General features: G+C 42.4%; 1 protein-coding gene across 5 annotated transcripts in view; it reads left to right on the forward strand.

The window, feature by feature from the left end:
- The window catches only part of F13A1 (coagulation factor XIII A chain), a 159,154-nt gene that overhangs the window by 90,341 nt on the left and 50,533 nt on the right, over positions 1–18,280 (forward strand). For all 5 annotated transcript variants that reach the window (XM_081143694.1, XM_081143696.1, XM_081143695.1 and 2 more), the window contains 2 exons: positions 3,003–3,177; positions 5,913–6,051. In XM_081143694.1, coding sequence (XP_080999820.1) covers positions 3,003–3,177; positions 5,913–6,051 — 314 coding nt within the window. The remainder of the gene's footprint in view (positions 1–3,002; positions 3,178–5,912; positions 6,052–18,280) is intronic.

Below are 18,280 nucleotides of genomic sequence, written 5' to 3' on the forward strand. Positions count from 1 at the left end.
CCTGACTGGGAATCGAACCCTATTGCCTGGATCCTAGGTTGACGCTCAACCACTGAGCCACGCCCAGCCGGGCTGGTTTTCTTATTTTGTTTTTTAGATTCAATTGTTGATAGGTATTTATTGCAATTTTATTGTTCATATTTTTTATCTCTATTCTACTTTTTCTTCTTAAAGAAGACCCTTCTTTAAGGGTCTTTTCATATAATACGGATTTGGTGCTGATGAACTTTAGCTTTTTCTTGGCTGTGAAGCTTTTCATCACTTTGGCTATTTCTTTCAATCCCTTCTGGCCTGCAAAGTTTCTTTTGAGAAATCAACTGAGTGTTATAGGAGCACCCCTGTAAGTAACTAACTGCTTTTCTCTTGCTGTTTTTAAGATTCTCTATTTGTCTTTAACCTTTGGCATTTTAATTATGATGTGTCTTGGTGTGGGCCTCTTTGGGTTCATCTTGTTTGGGACTCTCTGAGCTTCCTGGACTTGTAAGTCTATTTCTTTCGCCAAATAAAGGAAATTTTCTGTCATTGTTTTTTCAAATAGGTTTTCAATTTCTTGCTCTCTCTCTTCTCCTTCTGAACCCCCATGATGCAAATGTTGGTACACTTGCAGTTGTCCCAGAGGCTCCTTACACTATCCTCATTTGGGGGGGGGGGGGGGTCCTCTTTTCTTTTTGCTGTTCTGATTGGGCGTTTTTGCTCCCTTATATTCCAAATTGCTGATTTAATTCTCAGCTTCATCTACTCTACTGTTGATTCCCTGTAAAGTGTTCTTCATTTCTGCTAGCATATTCTTCATTTCCAACTGGTCCTTCTTTATGCTGTTGAGGTCCTCACTAAGTTCATGAGCATCTTTATAACCAGTGTTTTGATTATATCTGTATCTGGTAGATTGTTTGTCTCTATTTTGTTTCGTTCTTTTTCTAGCGTTTTGTTCTGTTCTTTGAGGCATGTTTCTTTGTCTCCTCATTTTGGCAGCCACACTGTGTTTGTGTCTATGTATTAGGTAGAGCTGTTACATCTCCCAGGCTTGGAAGAGTGGCCTAATGTAGTAGGTGTTCTATAGGGGCCATTGGCACAGCCTCTCCAATCACCCCAGCTTAGGCACTCAAGGTGTACCCCACCCTCGTGTGGGCTTTGTATACCCTCCTCCTGTCATTGAGTTTTGGTTGCTGTTGCACATCAATGGGAGAGATTTACCCCCAGGCCAATCAGCAGCAAGGACTGCATGCAACCACTGACCACAGACCTCTGACCACTGTGGAGGATCAGCTGTGCAAGGGCCCACCCCACAGAGCAGGACCTACTTCAGCAGGGCTCTGGTGCTGCTGAGTTAGCTCTTTGAGTGCGTTGTTTGCAAAGGTGGTTGGGTGGTGGTGCTTCGATGTGGTGTGAAGCTATCCACTGGGTTCACTGGCTCTGGGGCCTCCTGGGAGGTGCAAGCTAAGTTCAGTCACTACCTGTGTTCTGCCAGGGACCACCCAGCCTGAGCTACAAAGTGATCTGCAGATGGCTGCTGCTTGTACTGGACTTGGAGGTGCCTGGTGAGACTAAACTACAAGCCAAGGCCAGCTGCTGCTAGTGCTGGGCCTGGGGCCACTTAGTGAGGTACTAGGCTCACTGAGGCCAGATGCTGCTTGTTTGAGAGATTTTAGGAAAATCTGAAGCATGAGCCAAGACAGGCCACTCCTGTGGTAAAGCCCCTGGAAACAGCTTGGGTGGGCCTGCAAGTTTGGGGAGGGGGGGGCGTGTCTCAGGGAATCATCAGGGTAGGGCAGTGTGAGCCAGGTTGATGGAGTCTCAGATATGGCACCTGTCTGTGAGCTCTGTGGGTGGAGGGCTCATCACAGGAACAACAGCACCTGCCAGCACTTCTGTCTGAGGGAAAGCTGCCCCCTCCACCTCCAGCTCTCAACCTGAAGCCAGATAATTCCTTTCTTCTCAGTATGTCCCTGGTTCCTTTTGAGCTGCTGCTCCAGTGCTGGAGTTCAGAGGGCATGAGTTTGAGTTATTCCCTGTGTGGACCCTTTAAAAGGAACAACCTGCAGCCCTCCATCTCCCTCAGCCTCAATCCCTGCTGGTTTTTACAGTCAGAAGTTATGAGGACTTCTCTTCCTAGCACTGGAACCCCAGTCTGGGAGGCCTGGTGTGGGGCTGGGACCCCTCACTCCTCAAGGGGGACCTCCATTAGCCAAGATATCCTCCCAAGTTTTATCAACGTTGGTGTGAGACCAGACCGTTCTGCGTCTCTGCCCCTCCTACCAGTTTAGATGTGGCTTCTTCTTTAATTCCCTAGTTGTAGGACTTCCATTCAACCCAGTTTCAGGGGGTTCTAAATGATAATTGTTCTGTACTTTAGTTGTAATTTCGATGCAGTTGTGGGAGGAGGTGAGTATCATGTTTACATACACCACCATCTTGACCAGAAGTCTCTTATTAACTTTTAATGGTTCCCATGCCAGCATCTGTTTAATTTTTCAATTCATTGGAGCATGCCACTCATCATCAAAGTCAAAACGCCTTAGACCATGAGTCTCTGGGCCTTCACTCTATCTATACACCTTTTGTCATTTGTCAGTTTTGAATTCTCCTTTCACCGAGACAGAATCTCTACTTGATCCCTACTTGAGCTGTCTTCTTTTGTAGGTCTTCTTCCTCTCTTTCTTACATCATCCTCTAGCATGATTTCAAACAAACCAAGTACCCTATGTACATTTCCTCCTGAGTACATGGAGAAGACATTATAGGTTCTTCATATCTACTATTCAACACCACCTTACCACAATGATATGCTACTTAAGAGGCAGTCCAATTATTTTGTTTCCCCTTGCACAATTAGTTATTACATTATTTTATCTGACAACATAACAGTGGATTAAACAGTAGTGAACTGTTTTCATCACATAGGCCACGTGGAAGACACTGGACTCTTTACCTTTCCTTATGTCAGAGTCTGGAGAAAGCTTTTCTAAATGATCTTTCTTCTCACCACTTGTGGTCTCATTTAGGTCAATTCCAAAGATGATGACGGTGTCCTTGTTGGATCCTGGGACAATGTCTATGCCTATGGTGTCCCCCCTTCCGCCTGGACTGGAAGCATTGACATTCTGTTGGAATATCAGAGTTCTCAGAATCCAGTTCGGTATGGTCAGTGCTGGGTTTTTGCTGGTGTCTTTAACACATGTAAGTATCCAACTGAGTAATATTTTTTTAATGTAAAGGAAATTTCACTTCATGATATTTTATCTATAATCTGGTACAGAGACCTAACAATCCCCGTTGGCTCTGTAGAATTTATGGGTGGCTATTCTGGGATGTAGTCAATGCATAATTAAATTGTTCTGGGCCAGATATGCTCATAGTTTCTCTTTGACTGTAGAGTCTTTATAGAAAGAATGATGGACTATTTCCTATATAATCCATCATCCTAAATCCAGAGAAATGGAGGGTCCCAGGGGCCAAGTAAGGATGTGGGGCTAAGGATATGGCAATTTTTTTCAGTCACCCCCCCACACACCCATTTTAAAAAGATTAAATTAGCCAAATTTAAAATAATAATAATAGTAAGAAAAGATTTATGTGGATTTTTATTTGTTATTGAGAAGTTTTATAAATATGCTCAGTTGCGTATTGTTTATCACTGGGGGTTTTTAAATAAATATATCTATTTAATTTTTACTCTAGCTATGGAAGGGATTTGGCAGGTGGTCTCATCTCCACTTTTTTCATCTTCATTTTTATATGTGAGTCTCAATGCCCCTGAGCAATTAGGTATCAGAATTTAATGAACAATTGTCACTCCCCAGTTTCCTTTCTGGCTTTTAATCCACGCAGCATCCGATCCACGGAAGAAAGCATATGGGAACAGAATTACTCTCTCCAGCCCCATGAATCATTGTGTGAAATGGCATTTGCCTATATAGGCCCAATGTTATTGTTAATTCAGTGAATATTTTTAAAGATACATGTATTTCAGTGTGTCTTCATGATTGGTAATGATTTTCATTCACATGCCATTTCTACAGCCTCGGAGAAAACATTAAGCTCAAATTGGAGTGTCCTTTCTGCTTACTCATTAATAAGGAATGTTTCATCAAGCTAGCTTTTTTTTCCTTCAGAAAAATTAAGGCAGGGTCAGAGGCTAGAAGCTGAGATGAGGCCATTTTTTTAATAAATGATTATGACGCCTATCAGTTTCAGCTCAAAGTTGTTATGGTCTAAGAACTAGTCAGTGATCCAAGTGAGAAGAAATTATGAGTTTTGTATCATGCGTTCTGTTTCCCCATGGCATCAAAATGAATATTATTTTCCTAGCCACTTAAGGACACCCAAGGACTAAAAGAATATACGTGTATTTCCTGAGAGCAATCAAAGTCAATGCATCTGTCTCTTAGAAGGGGTGGTCTCTGGAGTTCTAGAGAGAAGCCTGAACTTCAAGATAGTAGTTCTACTCCCTCGTGGTTTGCAAGCCAAGACTGTGTAGACAGCACCCAACAGAGGCAGTCAATCTTATGAAAGGATTCCAGGAAAGCAGAAAGAGCCCTCTGTCGCCCCATGTCCTCCTGCTGCCGGTAATTTCACTATCCCAGTGTAATTCCTTCGGGCTTAGAGCCAGATCAAACAGTGAGCACCTTCCATCCATTTGTGCCTTTTGTATAAAAGGGTCTCCAGAGCTACTCCAGGCTTCGATGGTAAGCTAGGAAAGGCAGAAGCGCAACGTGAGAATTAACACAGTGAGAATAAACTCGCAGAGGGAAGTTGGAGGGAAGGAGGTCCTGGCACCCCAGTGCCAAGCTTCCCCTTACCAAACTCCAGTATGGACTTCCAAGGTTGTCCTGTTGAAGGAGGGGGATAGTCTTTGGTTAAAAATGCTAAACTGTTCTGAGGAAATAAAAGGCAAGCCAAGTAATTAATCTTAAAATTGTCAGCTGAATTATTTTCAATGAGCCCTGATGTGTGGCATCCTGGGAGCCAGGGAGGGCATTTGGATTAAATTTAATCAATAGGTACATATGGCAAGAGTTGCATCCTGGTAATTTATTATGTAACAATTAAAATGAACCTGTGGTGTCACCTTCCACCAAGTGTTACGGAGCAAATTCCAGCCAGGAAAGCAAACCCCACTGAGGACCTGCTTTGTAGATTTCTAACTTGGTATTAGCCAGTTTTTTATTTTATTTTCAGAAACATAGTCCCCTTAGCTGTACTAAAATACCACTTTGACAACTGTATGGTTTGCAACTAAACAGTTGGAACGCTGTTACTGGGCTTCTGTCCCAGTTGGCTTCATCTGGCCCAACTGCAGTTCTGAATGACCATGCAGCAAGGTTTCTCTCTGCAGCCTTGATCCTGCAATAGCCCCTTCTCCAGCATGGAATGTTTGAATGTGCGAATGGGGCTTTCCATGTTGGTGTTAAAATAAAAAACAAACAGAGACTAGCCTTGAAGATTTCCCTAGCAGAAAAAAACAGTTTGCACACAAAAATCTTACTTTGGCTTATTTTGCAAGGCTAACTTGACCTGGGTCATTTCCTGCTTATGCCTCTGGAAACCTTGAACTGCTTCCTAACCCTAACCACTGACCAATTCCCTATCTTTTAAGAAAATTCTAATATAAGCAATCACTGTGACGACTAAACAGTCACTGCTTCCTCACTATATAAGCCCCTTTATAATAATATGTCCTTGGGCCTCCTTCTGTGTCTTGGTTTGAGTGTTCCTGGTTAGTGAACTGTCTCTTTGGTGTGCACACAATACTCTCACTAACTACCACTTTGGTGATTCATTGGGTTTACTTATGTTATTTTCGAACTTTTGACTTTGCTAGAGAAGAAAGTCCCTATGAGGAGGGATTGCTCCCTATGTATTTATTAAATTTCGGTGATGTGATTAGTTGTGGTCTGTCTTCTTCCCTGCAGTTTTGCGATGCCTGGGGATACCAGCAAGAGTTGTCACCAATTACTTCTCAGCCCACGACAATGATGCCAATTTGCAAATGGACATCTTCCTGGAAGAAGATGGGAATGTGAACTCCAGACTCACCAGGGATTCAGTGTGGTGAGTTTGATTTACAAGGGCATTTGCTGATATCAAATTAAAATGACATTACACATTTACCACAAGACAGACTTGGTCTACTGTGTCTTTCTTTTCTATTTTAAGGACTGTTCAGTACCATAGACAGGAATGTCTGATTGTCAGAGATTGTTTTTACCTAATGTATGAGAAATGTTACTGAACAGGCAGTTTCGGTTCTTAGTAATGAGGATCGGTCATCCCATATGATAGCAGCCACTGATAAAGGCCATTGTTTTAGTGGCTAGGGCCTATGCTAGCTCCTCTCTACCTTAGTTTATGAGCATTATGGTGAATGGCAGAGAGACGGGAGCCAAGCATTGTCTATGTCAATACTCTCAGAGTCATATAGCTAACATTTATTGAGCACTATCTATCAGTCTCTGTGTGTACATGATCTTATCTAATCCTTATCAAGTGGGTGCTCAACATCTCCATTTACAGATGAGGAAACTGAGGCCCAGAGAGGTTAAAGTAATTTACTCAAGGTGACACATCTGGTATGCTGAGAATAAAACCCAGCTAACCTTTGACTACAACCTTTGTTGCCTCTGCGATCATCATATATAGGGTTGATCTTTGAGTGTAAAGTTGTGGCTCTCCTTGATTCGTGACATCACCATTCATTCAGAGATCGAAGTAAGAGTCAAGTCGGCCCTGTTACTACCAAGTGCTCAGTTCTTTCACTGCCCACTGTCTTAACCAATATTCTAAAAAACAGGAAATCCTAAGAGTCCAGATTTAAAGGACATTCATGAAGGTCTGTACGGAAGGAACTTGCCAGGCATTGAACTAGGGGGAATTTGCAACCCGAAAATTTGTCTCCTCCTGTCTTTCTTTATAAGTAATAAAATTAAAACACTGTCAGTGGTGAAAGCATCCAAATGGGGATGGTAGGAAGTCATAAGCTCACTTTAAGAGAAATTAAAGGTTAGAAGTGCCTTCACTCCCCCACGTTACAGGAATGGATCACAGTTGTAGGAGGAGTGTTGACTCTCGCCAGTACCAGTAAATGCTCTTTTGAGGATGTTGGAGAAGGAAATCGCTGAACTAGTAGCGAAACGCTCCTATGAATAAAAACGAGTGCAGTTCATTTGCAGGGAATGAGCTGAGCAATGGTAATCCGGAGAGTACAGGCAAGACAAAAACCTCACCTCTGCAAACTGAGCAGCAGTTTAAAGGCCATTTAAGCCTTAGGAATCACAGTATAGCAGCCATGCATGTATATGAAATGACAAAAACAGACCAAAATAGCCTCCCCAAAAGCCTGTTGTGACAGTCGAAAGTGGCAAAATGAGAATTATTTTGCCTTTCTCACTGCGGGCACACACACACACACACACACACACACACACACACACACAATGCCTTTGTGGTCAACTGCAGTTTGAAATTATTCCTCCCAATTCCTTGATCCAAATGCCTCCCGTCATAAATCCCCCCGAGGCCATAAACAAAACTGATACAAAATTGTGAAGCTGATAGAGCTCCTTCTTGGTAACCCTTTCGTCTTTCAGGCCCCTGCTCCTGTCACCCTCTGCTCCTTTTTTGCCTTCCCCAAACACCCCAGACTGTGTTCCTTAGCCTGGGACCCCCACTCACCCTCCACAGACCACTGCCCTCGGCTCCTCTCCCTGCCCCTCACTTGGCACATGCACAGCAAGTTTCTAATATGTAATGAGACCGTCTGACTTGCTGAATGGCTGATGTTAACCCGACTCAGGGCACGCCAGACCAGGGACCACAGGGAATAAAGGGACCAGCCAGGTCTGCGTCCAAGGCCTGACTCTGCTACTGACCAGCTGTGTGACCTTGGGCCTCTCTGTGCCTCTCTTTTCTACTTGACTCAGCACAGAGCCAAGCATAACATGTGCCTAATGAATGCTAGCTGTCATCGTTGCCTTCATTATTAGTCGCAGAGCTGGAATTCCTTCGAAGCAACATGCGGCCATCAACCCAAGCACATCGAAGCCGTCAAAAAAAAGGGGGTGGCCAGTGTGCTGGGATGACTGTGCTAATTCTGTTACCTTGGGGTATTTTTAAAACCAAAACAGAAATGTACGCCTCCCCAGTGCAAAAACACTAGTGGAGCCAAGAAGCTACAGATGCCCCAGGAAAACAAAAGGATTTCTAAGCCCTTCCTTGATTGACGAGGCTGGTGGGGCCACCCTGACACGTTGGCCAGCACATGGTCACCACAGCCACATCTTCTGTGGAGTGCTGTCTCGGGGAGTTCTTTGTGTGGCCTTGAGAAAATGGCTTTACTGCTCTGAGATTCAGTTTCCTTATCAGTAGAATGAGGGCAGTCTTGATAGGGACCATTTCCTGATGGGGTAGCTGTGACAAATGAGATAATCCGGGCAAAGTCCTCACCACCGTGCTGAGCCAGGACTGCTCACCGAGTGCCTGCTAATAAGATGAGAAACAGGCAGCCTGAGCTGCAGGGGGCAGACGGCCAGCAGGGGCTGAGGTTAACGCAGGGAGGAGGTGGTGGGCATCCGCTGACCCCTGAGAGCCAGGGCAGCATGGCTGCCAACATATGGCCCAGTGAATTTTCTTGCAGGGGCCTCAGGAGCAATTGGTCTCACCCAAACCCCCAGACTCACTTCCCTCCACAGGCTCCAGTCAAATAAACGCCCCAACTCTCTCTCAGTCTGTAGGTGGCTCCTGTCCTCCTTGCCCTGCCTCTTTCCGCTCTTTCCAAAGGAAACTATGAGAGTGACTTCTTGGTTTCTCTCTCTTGTGCCTCCATCAACTCTTCACCGAGGTCCTGATGGTACAAACTTTGTGGTGAATGAATTTATCCAGTTGGGTCTCAAAGGCCAGGGTGTCCGCTTCCCCACGACTCAGCCAGGTCCAGCAAGCCCAGAGCAGAAATAAGCCAGGCCAGCCCAGGGCTCCGAGGAGAGCTCCGGGATGCGCGTGGGAGCCTGTCGTGCTCGGTGCACTCCTAAGCCACAAGAGGCAAGGCTGAGACTTCATCCCGTGTCTGGACTCTTCTTTGTCTACACAGGGACTGACTGTTTACTTGGCTGCTTTCTGGTTTGCCACCTCAGGTCCCTGCATGGTGGGTTTCCCCTCTGAGGTGCCTCACCTCACAGAGGGCAGGGGTTTTGCCCAGAGTGGGCACAGAGTGATGCCAACAGAGGAAGGACTCAGCTTCTTAGTGATTCAGGTGAAGGGGTGGGGGGGGGGACTTTCGACGGACACAGCTGGGCAGAGTAATTAGACCTCAGGGCAGAACATGAAATGCCGAGTGGGCCAAAGCCAGGTAGCACATCCTGGAAGGAGCAATCTAAGCCGCCTGTCCCCAGTGTGCTGATGGCTTTGGAATTTTGTGCACCCTCTGGGGGAGGCATCTGTGAATCACTGTGGACACTTTAACGAAGTGCAACCTCAATGCCTGCGCAACATTGAGCTGCAGCCCACAGTGAGCATGGCCATGAGGGCTCCCTGAGGAGGGAGGGGACGGGCTCGGTCGCTGGCCTCACCTTGAAAAAGATCAGTTCAGTCGCCTCGTTATAGGAAGATCACAATGGAAATGGAAACACCTGTTAAAGAAAGGGAATTGCAGCTCTTATTAGAGTTGTGAAAGGTGTTTCAGTGAAAGGCCTCTCTCCTGGAGGAAAGCACTACCCTGGGTGTTTTTGCTGGAGGGGACGTAGTCAGCTTTGGTCATCGGGTGAAAGAACTGTGCCCATCTTTTGGCCTGACCCTTCCAGAATGCATCCCCCACAGTGGGGGGCGATGTCCATCTAATTTATTTTTGTTTGTTTTGCCAGCATGTAGCAGGGCGCAGGGCATAGAACAAGAACTCAATAAATGGAATTAGTTGAAAAAATTTTTTAAATGTTTATTTAGCTAAATAAACGTCATTTAATTCATTCAACAAACACCATTGTGCACTAATATGTCCAAATATCTAGATGCTAAGGATTCAGAGAGAAATTAATCAGGAGTCATTCAGTGACTGTGGGTGAGACAAACACGGCTAGAACGCTCCATAAAACGTACAAGGCCGGCTGTCCTGTGAGCCAGGAGACACGGAGACGCGGGCAAGGGGCTTCCATCCCAAGCCCAGGGAGCAGGGGAGAGGCTGCCACGTGCTGAGATGAGACGCCAAAGCTCAACCAGTTGGGAAGAGCAGCAGGAAGGGACGAGCCTCATAGGGGCTGCAGCTGCTGAATACTGAAACACTCTAACCCTCCTGACCCAGCCCCGCCGCTCCTTCCAGCGCAACATCGAGGACGCCGAGCTCTGTGCCTGGCCTCCCGAAGGGGCTGCTTCCTCCAGGCTGCGGTCCTCACCAGGAGGGGGTGCAGTTAACAGTGCTTGGGGGGGGGATGGGCCACTATTACCCCTGTTCCGCCGCTCCCCCTGCTTCTCTGCCCTCTAGGAGCTGTGCTGTTCTAGGTTCTGACTCCTTTGAGATAAACTCTCCCATCCCTGTCTTTGTTTTAGAGGGTCCAGTAGTCAACAGGGTTCCAGATTCTCTCCTGGAGCCAACAGCTTTCTAGACCCTGTGACTCCTTTTTGCCCAGCTTCCAACCCCCTTCCTCATGTTCCCCTTTTCATCCTGCACATGTTCCAGAGAAAGGTGTTCATCTCCGGGGAAGCATGTGCTGGTTATGTCCTCAGGACGTGATCACAGGGGGCTGAGCAGCGTGTGTCCCCCAAGGCCCCTAAGCTGCCCCGTCTCCCCGTCAGAGTTCAGCTGATTGGCCAACTGGCAGATGTAGAAACCAGCCTAACTCAGAGCTTTAAACACCTTGTATTAATAAATGAGCATTATAAAAATGGTCAGTGCTGAAGCAATTAGCAAGGGTCTTTATGTCCTTTATTGCCTCTTCATTTGAAATTAGGTTTCATTAAACTGGCTTTTTCAATTTAATCTTTTAAAATAATTGGGGACTAGCGAATTTGTATTCATCAGTTTCCGCTCAGTTTCAACAATCTGAGAACTAGTCAGTGATCCAAGTGGAAAGGAATCACAGTTTTGTTTTGATTTTCCTCGGGGTATCATGGGAAACACCAAATCAAGTCAAACCTAATTTTTCCCCTCCCTTCCTCTCTCAGCGGTGAAAAGCCATGGGATTGACTCTGCCACAGATTAGCTGCGTCATTTGGGGCAAGTTACTTGATTTCTCTGGGCCTTAATTCTCTCAGATGTAAATGTATAAATGTATGAGTTCGGTTTTAATGAGCTATAGTGTCACTTCCAGCTCTCAGTGACCTTATTATTTATTTTTTAAGTAATTTTCCCTGTTCTTCCAGCCAGTAGTCAGCAGGTTCTGCCACTTGCTTTGTTCGAGAACCTGCTCAGCTGCACAGGGCCTGGCTGTGACCGGCTTACTCAGGGTTAGCTGCTGCATTGCAAATTGGCTTCGCATCAGTCCCAGAAAGGGAGAAAACAAAACAAAACAAACAGAAATGAAACATACCACAGAAAATTTCTATAATTGTTGGCTGGCCTCAACAGGCCTGGTTCTTTAAAGAAAAAGTTCCAACTTCCTTTACTACCTTTTACAAAAAGTATAACTGCTATTGTTTTGTTTTTTCAGTCCAAATACACAAGTTTCTGTGCTGCTATGGGTAGTACTGAATCTGTAAACAAAGTTCTTTCAAAGCAAGTTCTAGAACAGAATTTAAGCAGCTTTCATACCTGGGTGGCAGCCCTGGGTTTAATACAGCCACCAATTCCAATTCTCATTGCAGTCTCTGCACTTGGCATGGTGGTTTGCACGTTGTGGGCGTGTTTTTGAAATTTAGACTAATCTACCTTGTGCATTGTTTGAGATGTTCAGAGTGCTCCAATTAGTTGAACTTTTATATTGTTCTATTATCCTAAGTTTTAATCACTGTATGTGAAATAATTATTTAAAAATGAATCCCAAATTTTTAAAAAGTAGGAAAAAAATTCTAAACATAGACCAAACTACTTCAAGATCCTTAAGGGTTTGTAAAATTATCTTACGATGCATCCAAGTTACCAATTCTGAACAGCTACCAAAGATATCTAATTTCTTTCTTTTAAATCTGTTGTATTGATTTTAGAGAGAAAGAGGAAGGGGATGAGAGAGAGAGAATATTATTTTCAAATAGACCATCTTGTTAACCACATTACTGTCAGCCAAATTGTTTTTGAGAAAATCACCTAGAGCTCGATCACAAGAGCTGTCATTAGAGAACTGAGAATGCGCACTGTGAACCCACACCAGAGTCTTTAAGAAAAGATTGAAAAGGCTTTATCACCCTCAAAGAATCAAAACAGCTCATGCCTATGAAATACTTTTTTTTGGTACCAGATCCTGATCTTAGTGGGTGACATGTACTAACTCATCTAGTCCTTTTAACAGACTATTAAGGTAGTTACTGTTATTGTCTCCATCATAGATGAAGAAACTGAGGCACAGTAACTTAACCCTGGTCCCCAGGAAGAAAGTGACAGAACCTAAGTTACAAACCTAAGACAGCTCACCGTAGAGCTCACTTAAAAAAAACAAAAAACCTTTATTGAAATATAATTCACATATTAGTAATTATAAAATAGTGTTGATGTTTTTATAATATAGAAAGATGTAATCTGTATTACAATAACCAGTAAAAAAGGCTGAGGGAGAGGAACAAAGTTTTTGTATGTTATTAAGTTGCTATTAATCTGAACTATATTGTTTTAAATTACGATGTTAATTGTAATCCCCAGGGAAACTACTAAGAATAAAACTGAAAAACATGTAGTAAAAAGAACCAGAAAAAAATTAAAATGTTGTACTAGAAAATACCTGTTTACACAAAATAAGGAACAGAGAAAGAAAAAAGACCAGTGATAACAGAATTGCAGATGTAAATCCTATTTATCAGTAATATCAGTAATTACGTTAAATGTTAATGGATCAAAATTTAAGATTTGTTTTATGGCCAAACTTACCCATTTGCACTTGAGAATAGTGTGTATTTTGCTATTTGGAGGTAGTGTGTTCTATCGATAACCATTATGTTTAGTTGATTTATTATATTGTTATAGTTTCCTATTTCCTTGCTAATTTTCTACCTGTTCGTTCTATCCACTATTGAAAGTGCAGCATTAAAGTCTCAAACTTATATTTGTTGAATTGTTTTTGTTGTTTGTTTTTATTGAAGTAAAATTGGCGTATATCATTGTATTAGTTTCAGGTGTATAACATAATGATTCAATATTTGTATATATTACAAAATGATTGCCACACTAAATTTAGAACATCCATCACCATACAGAGTTATAAAATATTTTGTGGGTAATGAGGACATTTAAGATCTACTCTCTCAGCAAGTTTTAAATATCAATAGCGTATTACTAACCATAGTCAGCACGCTATACATTACAACCCATGACTTACTTGTTTTATAACTCGAAGTCTGTACCTTTTGACTCCCTTCACCCATTTCATCCAACCCACATATACTGCCTCTGGTTGAATTGTTGAATTGTCTCTTTCACTCTTTAATTCTGTCAGTTTTACCTTCATGTATGTTGGGACTCTGTTATTAGATGCACATGTGTTGACTATTGTTATGTCTTCCTGATAGCATTATTCTTTTATCAGTATAAAATGTCCTTCTTTGTTTCTACTAACAATATTTGTCATAAAGTCTGTTTTTTCTGATATAAATATAGCCACTCCAGCTATCTTCTGGATGTATTTACATGCTATATATTTTTCATCTTTTTTACTTTCAACCTACTTGTATCTTTGAATGTAAAGTGTATCTCTTGTACACAGTATATATAGTTAAATCATGTTTTGTTATCTATCTTGCCAGTCTCTGCCTTTTGATTGAAGTGTTTAGTCTATTAACATTCATGTAATTACTAATAAATAGGATTTATGTCTGCCATTTTGCTATTTGCTTTTTATATGTACTATGCCCTTTTTTCTTCCTCCAATTCTCCATTATTTTCTTATTTTGTGTAAAATATATATTTTTAATATATCATTTTAATTATTTTTTCTGTTTCTTTTTACTGTATATTTTTCAGGTTTTATCTTAGGGGTTTCCCTGGGGATTACAATTAACATAGAAACTTAAAACAATCAAGTTCAGATTAATACCAACTTAATTTCAATAGCATACCATAACTTTGTTCCATTCCCCCTGCCCTTTGTGCTGTTGTAATACAGATGACATCTTTCTACATTATAACCCCATCAGTACAATTTTATAATTATTGCTTTAAAAAAAAAACTATATATATATATGTCTTTATTGATTTCAGAGAAAGGGAGGGAGAGAGAGAGAGAGAGAAACATCAGTGACGAGAGAGAGTCATTGATCGGCTGCCTCCTGCACGCCCCCTGCTGGGGATCAAGCCCACAACCCGGGGAAGGGGCCCTGACCAGGAATCAAACCGCAATCTCCTGGATCCTAGGTCAATGCTCAACCACTAAGCCATCCCAGTCAGGCTAATTATTGCTTTATGAAGTTATGTTAAAAATTAGAGAGAAGAAAAATTACAAACAAATATACATTTATACTGTGTTTTCTATTTCTCTGTGTAGTTATCTTTACCTTTTCTCTTGAAGGACAGTATTTCAAGATATACAATTATTGGTTAACAATTTCTCTTTCAGCAGTTTGAATACATCTTACCACTGGTTTCTAGGTTTTATGGTTTCTGACGAGAACTTAGTTTTAAACTTATTGTTGCTCCCTTGTACATAATATATCACTTTCCTCATGCTGTCTTCAAGATTTTCTTTTTGTCTTCAGTTTTTGGCAGTTTGGCTATGAAATGTTTAGTTGTATATATTTTTGAGTTTATCATGTTTGGAGTTTTTAACTTCTCAGGTGTATGTATTAATGTCTGTAATAAAATTTTGAAAGTTTTCAGCTATTCTTTCTGCTCCTTTCTCTTCTTTCCTTCAGGGAGACACATTTTAAGTATGTTGGTACACTTGATAGTGTCCCATTTCTGACTTGGACTGTTCATATTTCTTCATATATTTTCTTCTGTTATTCAGATTGGATCATTTTAATGGACTTTAACTTCACTAATTTCTTTTCTTCTTTCTGCCTACTAAACCTGCGTTTGAGACCCTCTGGTACAAGACGTCTAGAAAAACTTTATATGAGCTATCAACCTTGAATTTTATACTCATTGACAGCTTTATAATGCAAAACAGTAGCTTTGGTAGCTACAAAACTGATTATATTTTCTTCATTAACTGTAGATAAACTTGGCCAAAATTTATTACAAAAGTGTTTTACACATTAGTGTTATCCAAACTAACACTCTCAAAATCCAACCTTTTCTTCATTTTCACGTGGATTATCAATTCCTAATTTCTATGCCAGAGAGAGTAGTAAAGAAGGACAGAGTCTTATTTTCAAAATGAATTCAGCAGAAGGAACCTAGCAGAGTTACAAAGGAGTTTCTACTAAGTAGTGATGGCAAATGAGACTTATGTGAATGAGTGGCACCTACATCCTGAGTATTTTGGGGGGGGGGGGTGTTATTTTTTTATTTTTTTGCCTTACTTAGTTTTATCCTGGCTCTTTCATTTTCTGGTGCCAGAGTGAAAAAATAAAACAGATAATCAAAATAGGGGAGCTATTAAAGCGGGGGTTAAAAATAAATCTACATGATTATCCCTCAATTTTTTAAAAATCCCTAATAAAGCTGCTGTATAATTCTCTTAATAAATATTCAAGAAATCCTGGACACTTAAGAAGAGAGTGGAAAGGCTATACATGCAAGGCTAAGGAAAGACACACTCCCAGCTAACTTAGAAAATGGAAAGAAACATAAGTACTATCAGACTGTACATGTAATTCAACATATCTGGACTGGCATTTATCCTGTATGCTGTGGTAGGACTTCACTGGCTAAGAGTAAGAGTCCTTTCTGACTGGTTGCAGCTTCCATTTGGTTCATGTCTGTGTCTGGGAAATCATTAATTATTTTGGTTATCACGCCTACTATAAGTGCACCTCACAGTTTCATTTTGGAAGTTACAGCACATATTCAAGCCCACCTCCCCCCCACCCATCTTTAATCCCGCGAATGGGGTCTCTCCTGCTACATCAGACTGTGCTTAAACTTTGACTTCCCAATGAGCATTGTAGGTCCCCTTTCCTGCATGGGACAAGCAAAGCAAACACCTTATCTTCTCTTTTTTCTTGATAGTCAGATGGTTCCTGCAAGGGGGATTGGCCTGGTCTCCACCTGACTGGGCCTCTGGCCTTTGACTGGCATGACCCCAAGGGACTCTAAATGCCCTGCCTGGTTCCAGCCCTCCGAGAGCCCTGACTGTGAGCAGCGGCACCTTGAACAGCTCACTGACCATGAGTGGTGCTCCCGGCTCGCAGCTCCATCCAGGATTCCTCCAGCATGCCTCCCTTCCTCTGAATAATTCCTTTCTGTTGTCTCACGTCATTACCTTTCCTAACTTAAGAGATTTCTCTTGGTCAAAGCTTTCACTTCCACTTTAGAATGTCTTATTAGACAAGCCTCAGAATCCACCAGCTTGTCCCCACTTCTTTCCAGCAACTCCAACCCCGCCCCAAGCCTGCTGCCACTGGAATGGCCAGAGCGTCACAGTTGCGGGATGTGCTACCATTTCTGTCACCAGTAGCATTGTCTGTATTAGAAGTGGATCGGCAGGTCCCGGGAGGTGGGCTGTGCTCCTTTTCTATGGATACACGAACAATTTGCAAGTTAGATGAGTGCCTCTCTTCCACCCCTTGCCATTGTTTGAATAACAGAATTCAAACACTTGGTTACCCTTGAAGTGGGTTCGAGGCATTCCTCAGGGTCTTCTCTGGATCTTGTTTGTGCTCTCCCTTGAGCCCTAGCAAAGCTGCAGAAGCAAAGTTACAAGCTCAGATCCCTTTCTTCCCTTTTGGAGACCCCTTTTCCCAGCAGCCTTCCTGGACAGATTGTGGGATGACTTTGTGGAGTATTTGAGCGGTGAGCTAAGTTAAAGGCAGTAAAGGGCCCTTTGCTGCAATCGGCCACTCTGTTTTCTTTGAATATACGGCACATGGAGCTCTGAAGCCCTGTGCCTTCAGCCATGTTCTCCATCACGTCACCCTCCCATGGGCTCTGCAATCTGGACGTGACCTTAGCCAGCTGTTAGAACCAGGGCAGATTCTGAGCTGTGCTCTACCTTCTTTAAATAAAAAAGAAATTAGTCCTCTTAATGCTTTTTTAAGGGGGTTAACTAGTACATGTTTATTATAAAAATTTCAAACATTACAGAAAAAAAGCACAAAAGTAAGAGTCATGTATTTTCTAACTACTCAACATTATCAACATTTTATTAAGCATTCTTTAATGTTTCTCTGAATATTGTGTTCATCTTTTACTGCTGCATGACAAATTACCAAAAGCTTAGCAACTTAAAACAACGCAAATTTACTATCAAACAGTTTCTGTGAGTCAGGAGTTTGGTCACAGGTTAACTGGGTCCTTCGCTCAGGGTCTCAGACGGGACTGTTGTCCATCTGGTGTTCGGGACTCATTCAGGTCCTTGGAAAGTCTCAGTTCCTTGCAGCTTTAAAATTCATGTAAGCGGCCATCCTCTTCAAGGCCACAGCATAAGGTCTCTGCTGCTTTGAGTCTCTGGCTCGTTCTGTCTCTGACCTCTAGACTCACATTGAAAGGACTCACCTGATTAAGTCAGGCCCACCTTGGTAATCTCACATTTAATTAACTCAAAGTCAGTAGATTAATTACCTGAATGGCATCTGCAAAACCCTCTTTGCCACGTAAAGTAACATAATTTCAGGAGTGATATCCCATCTTATCCGTAGATTCCAAGGGGAGAAAGTTATATAAGAGTGGGGATCATTTAAAATCCTGCCTTTCACACTTATTTACATGCACAATGAATGTATAATATACATTGCATATGGTATCTAACGTGCTTTGAAAACATTAATATGCCATAGACATCTTTTCTGTCTAATAAATACAGATCTGCATTTTTGACTGCTGAATAGCATTCTATTTTGTGTTTCAGATCATTAATCACATATTGGGCACTTGGGCTGTTTCCGATTTTTCCTTCTTACAAATAATGCAAGGATGAGCATTCTTATATACTTGCCATTGCATCGCGTGATTATTTCCTGTGTGCAAATTCCAAGGAAAAAGGTTTACTGAATCAAAGGATAAACTTGGGTTCACTTCTGTGACATACCTCCAAGGGCCCCCAAGCAGTGCATGGTG

This window comes from Miniopterus schreibersii (assembly GCF_964146895.1).
Source record: "Miniopterus schreibersii genome assembly, chromosome: 8".
NCBI classification, from domain to species: domain Eukaryota; kingdom Metazoa; phylum Chordata; class Mammalia; order Chiroptera; family Miniopteridae; genus Miniopterus; species Miniopterus schreibersii.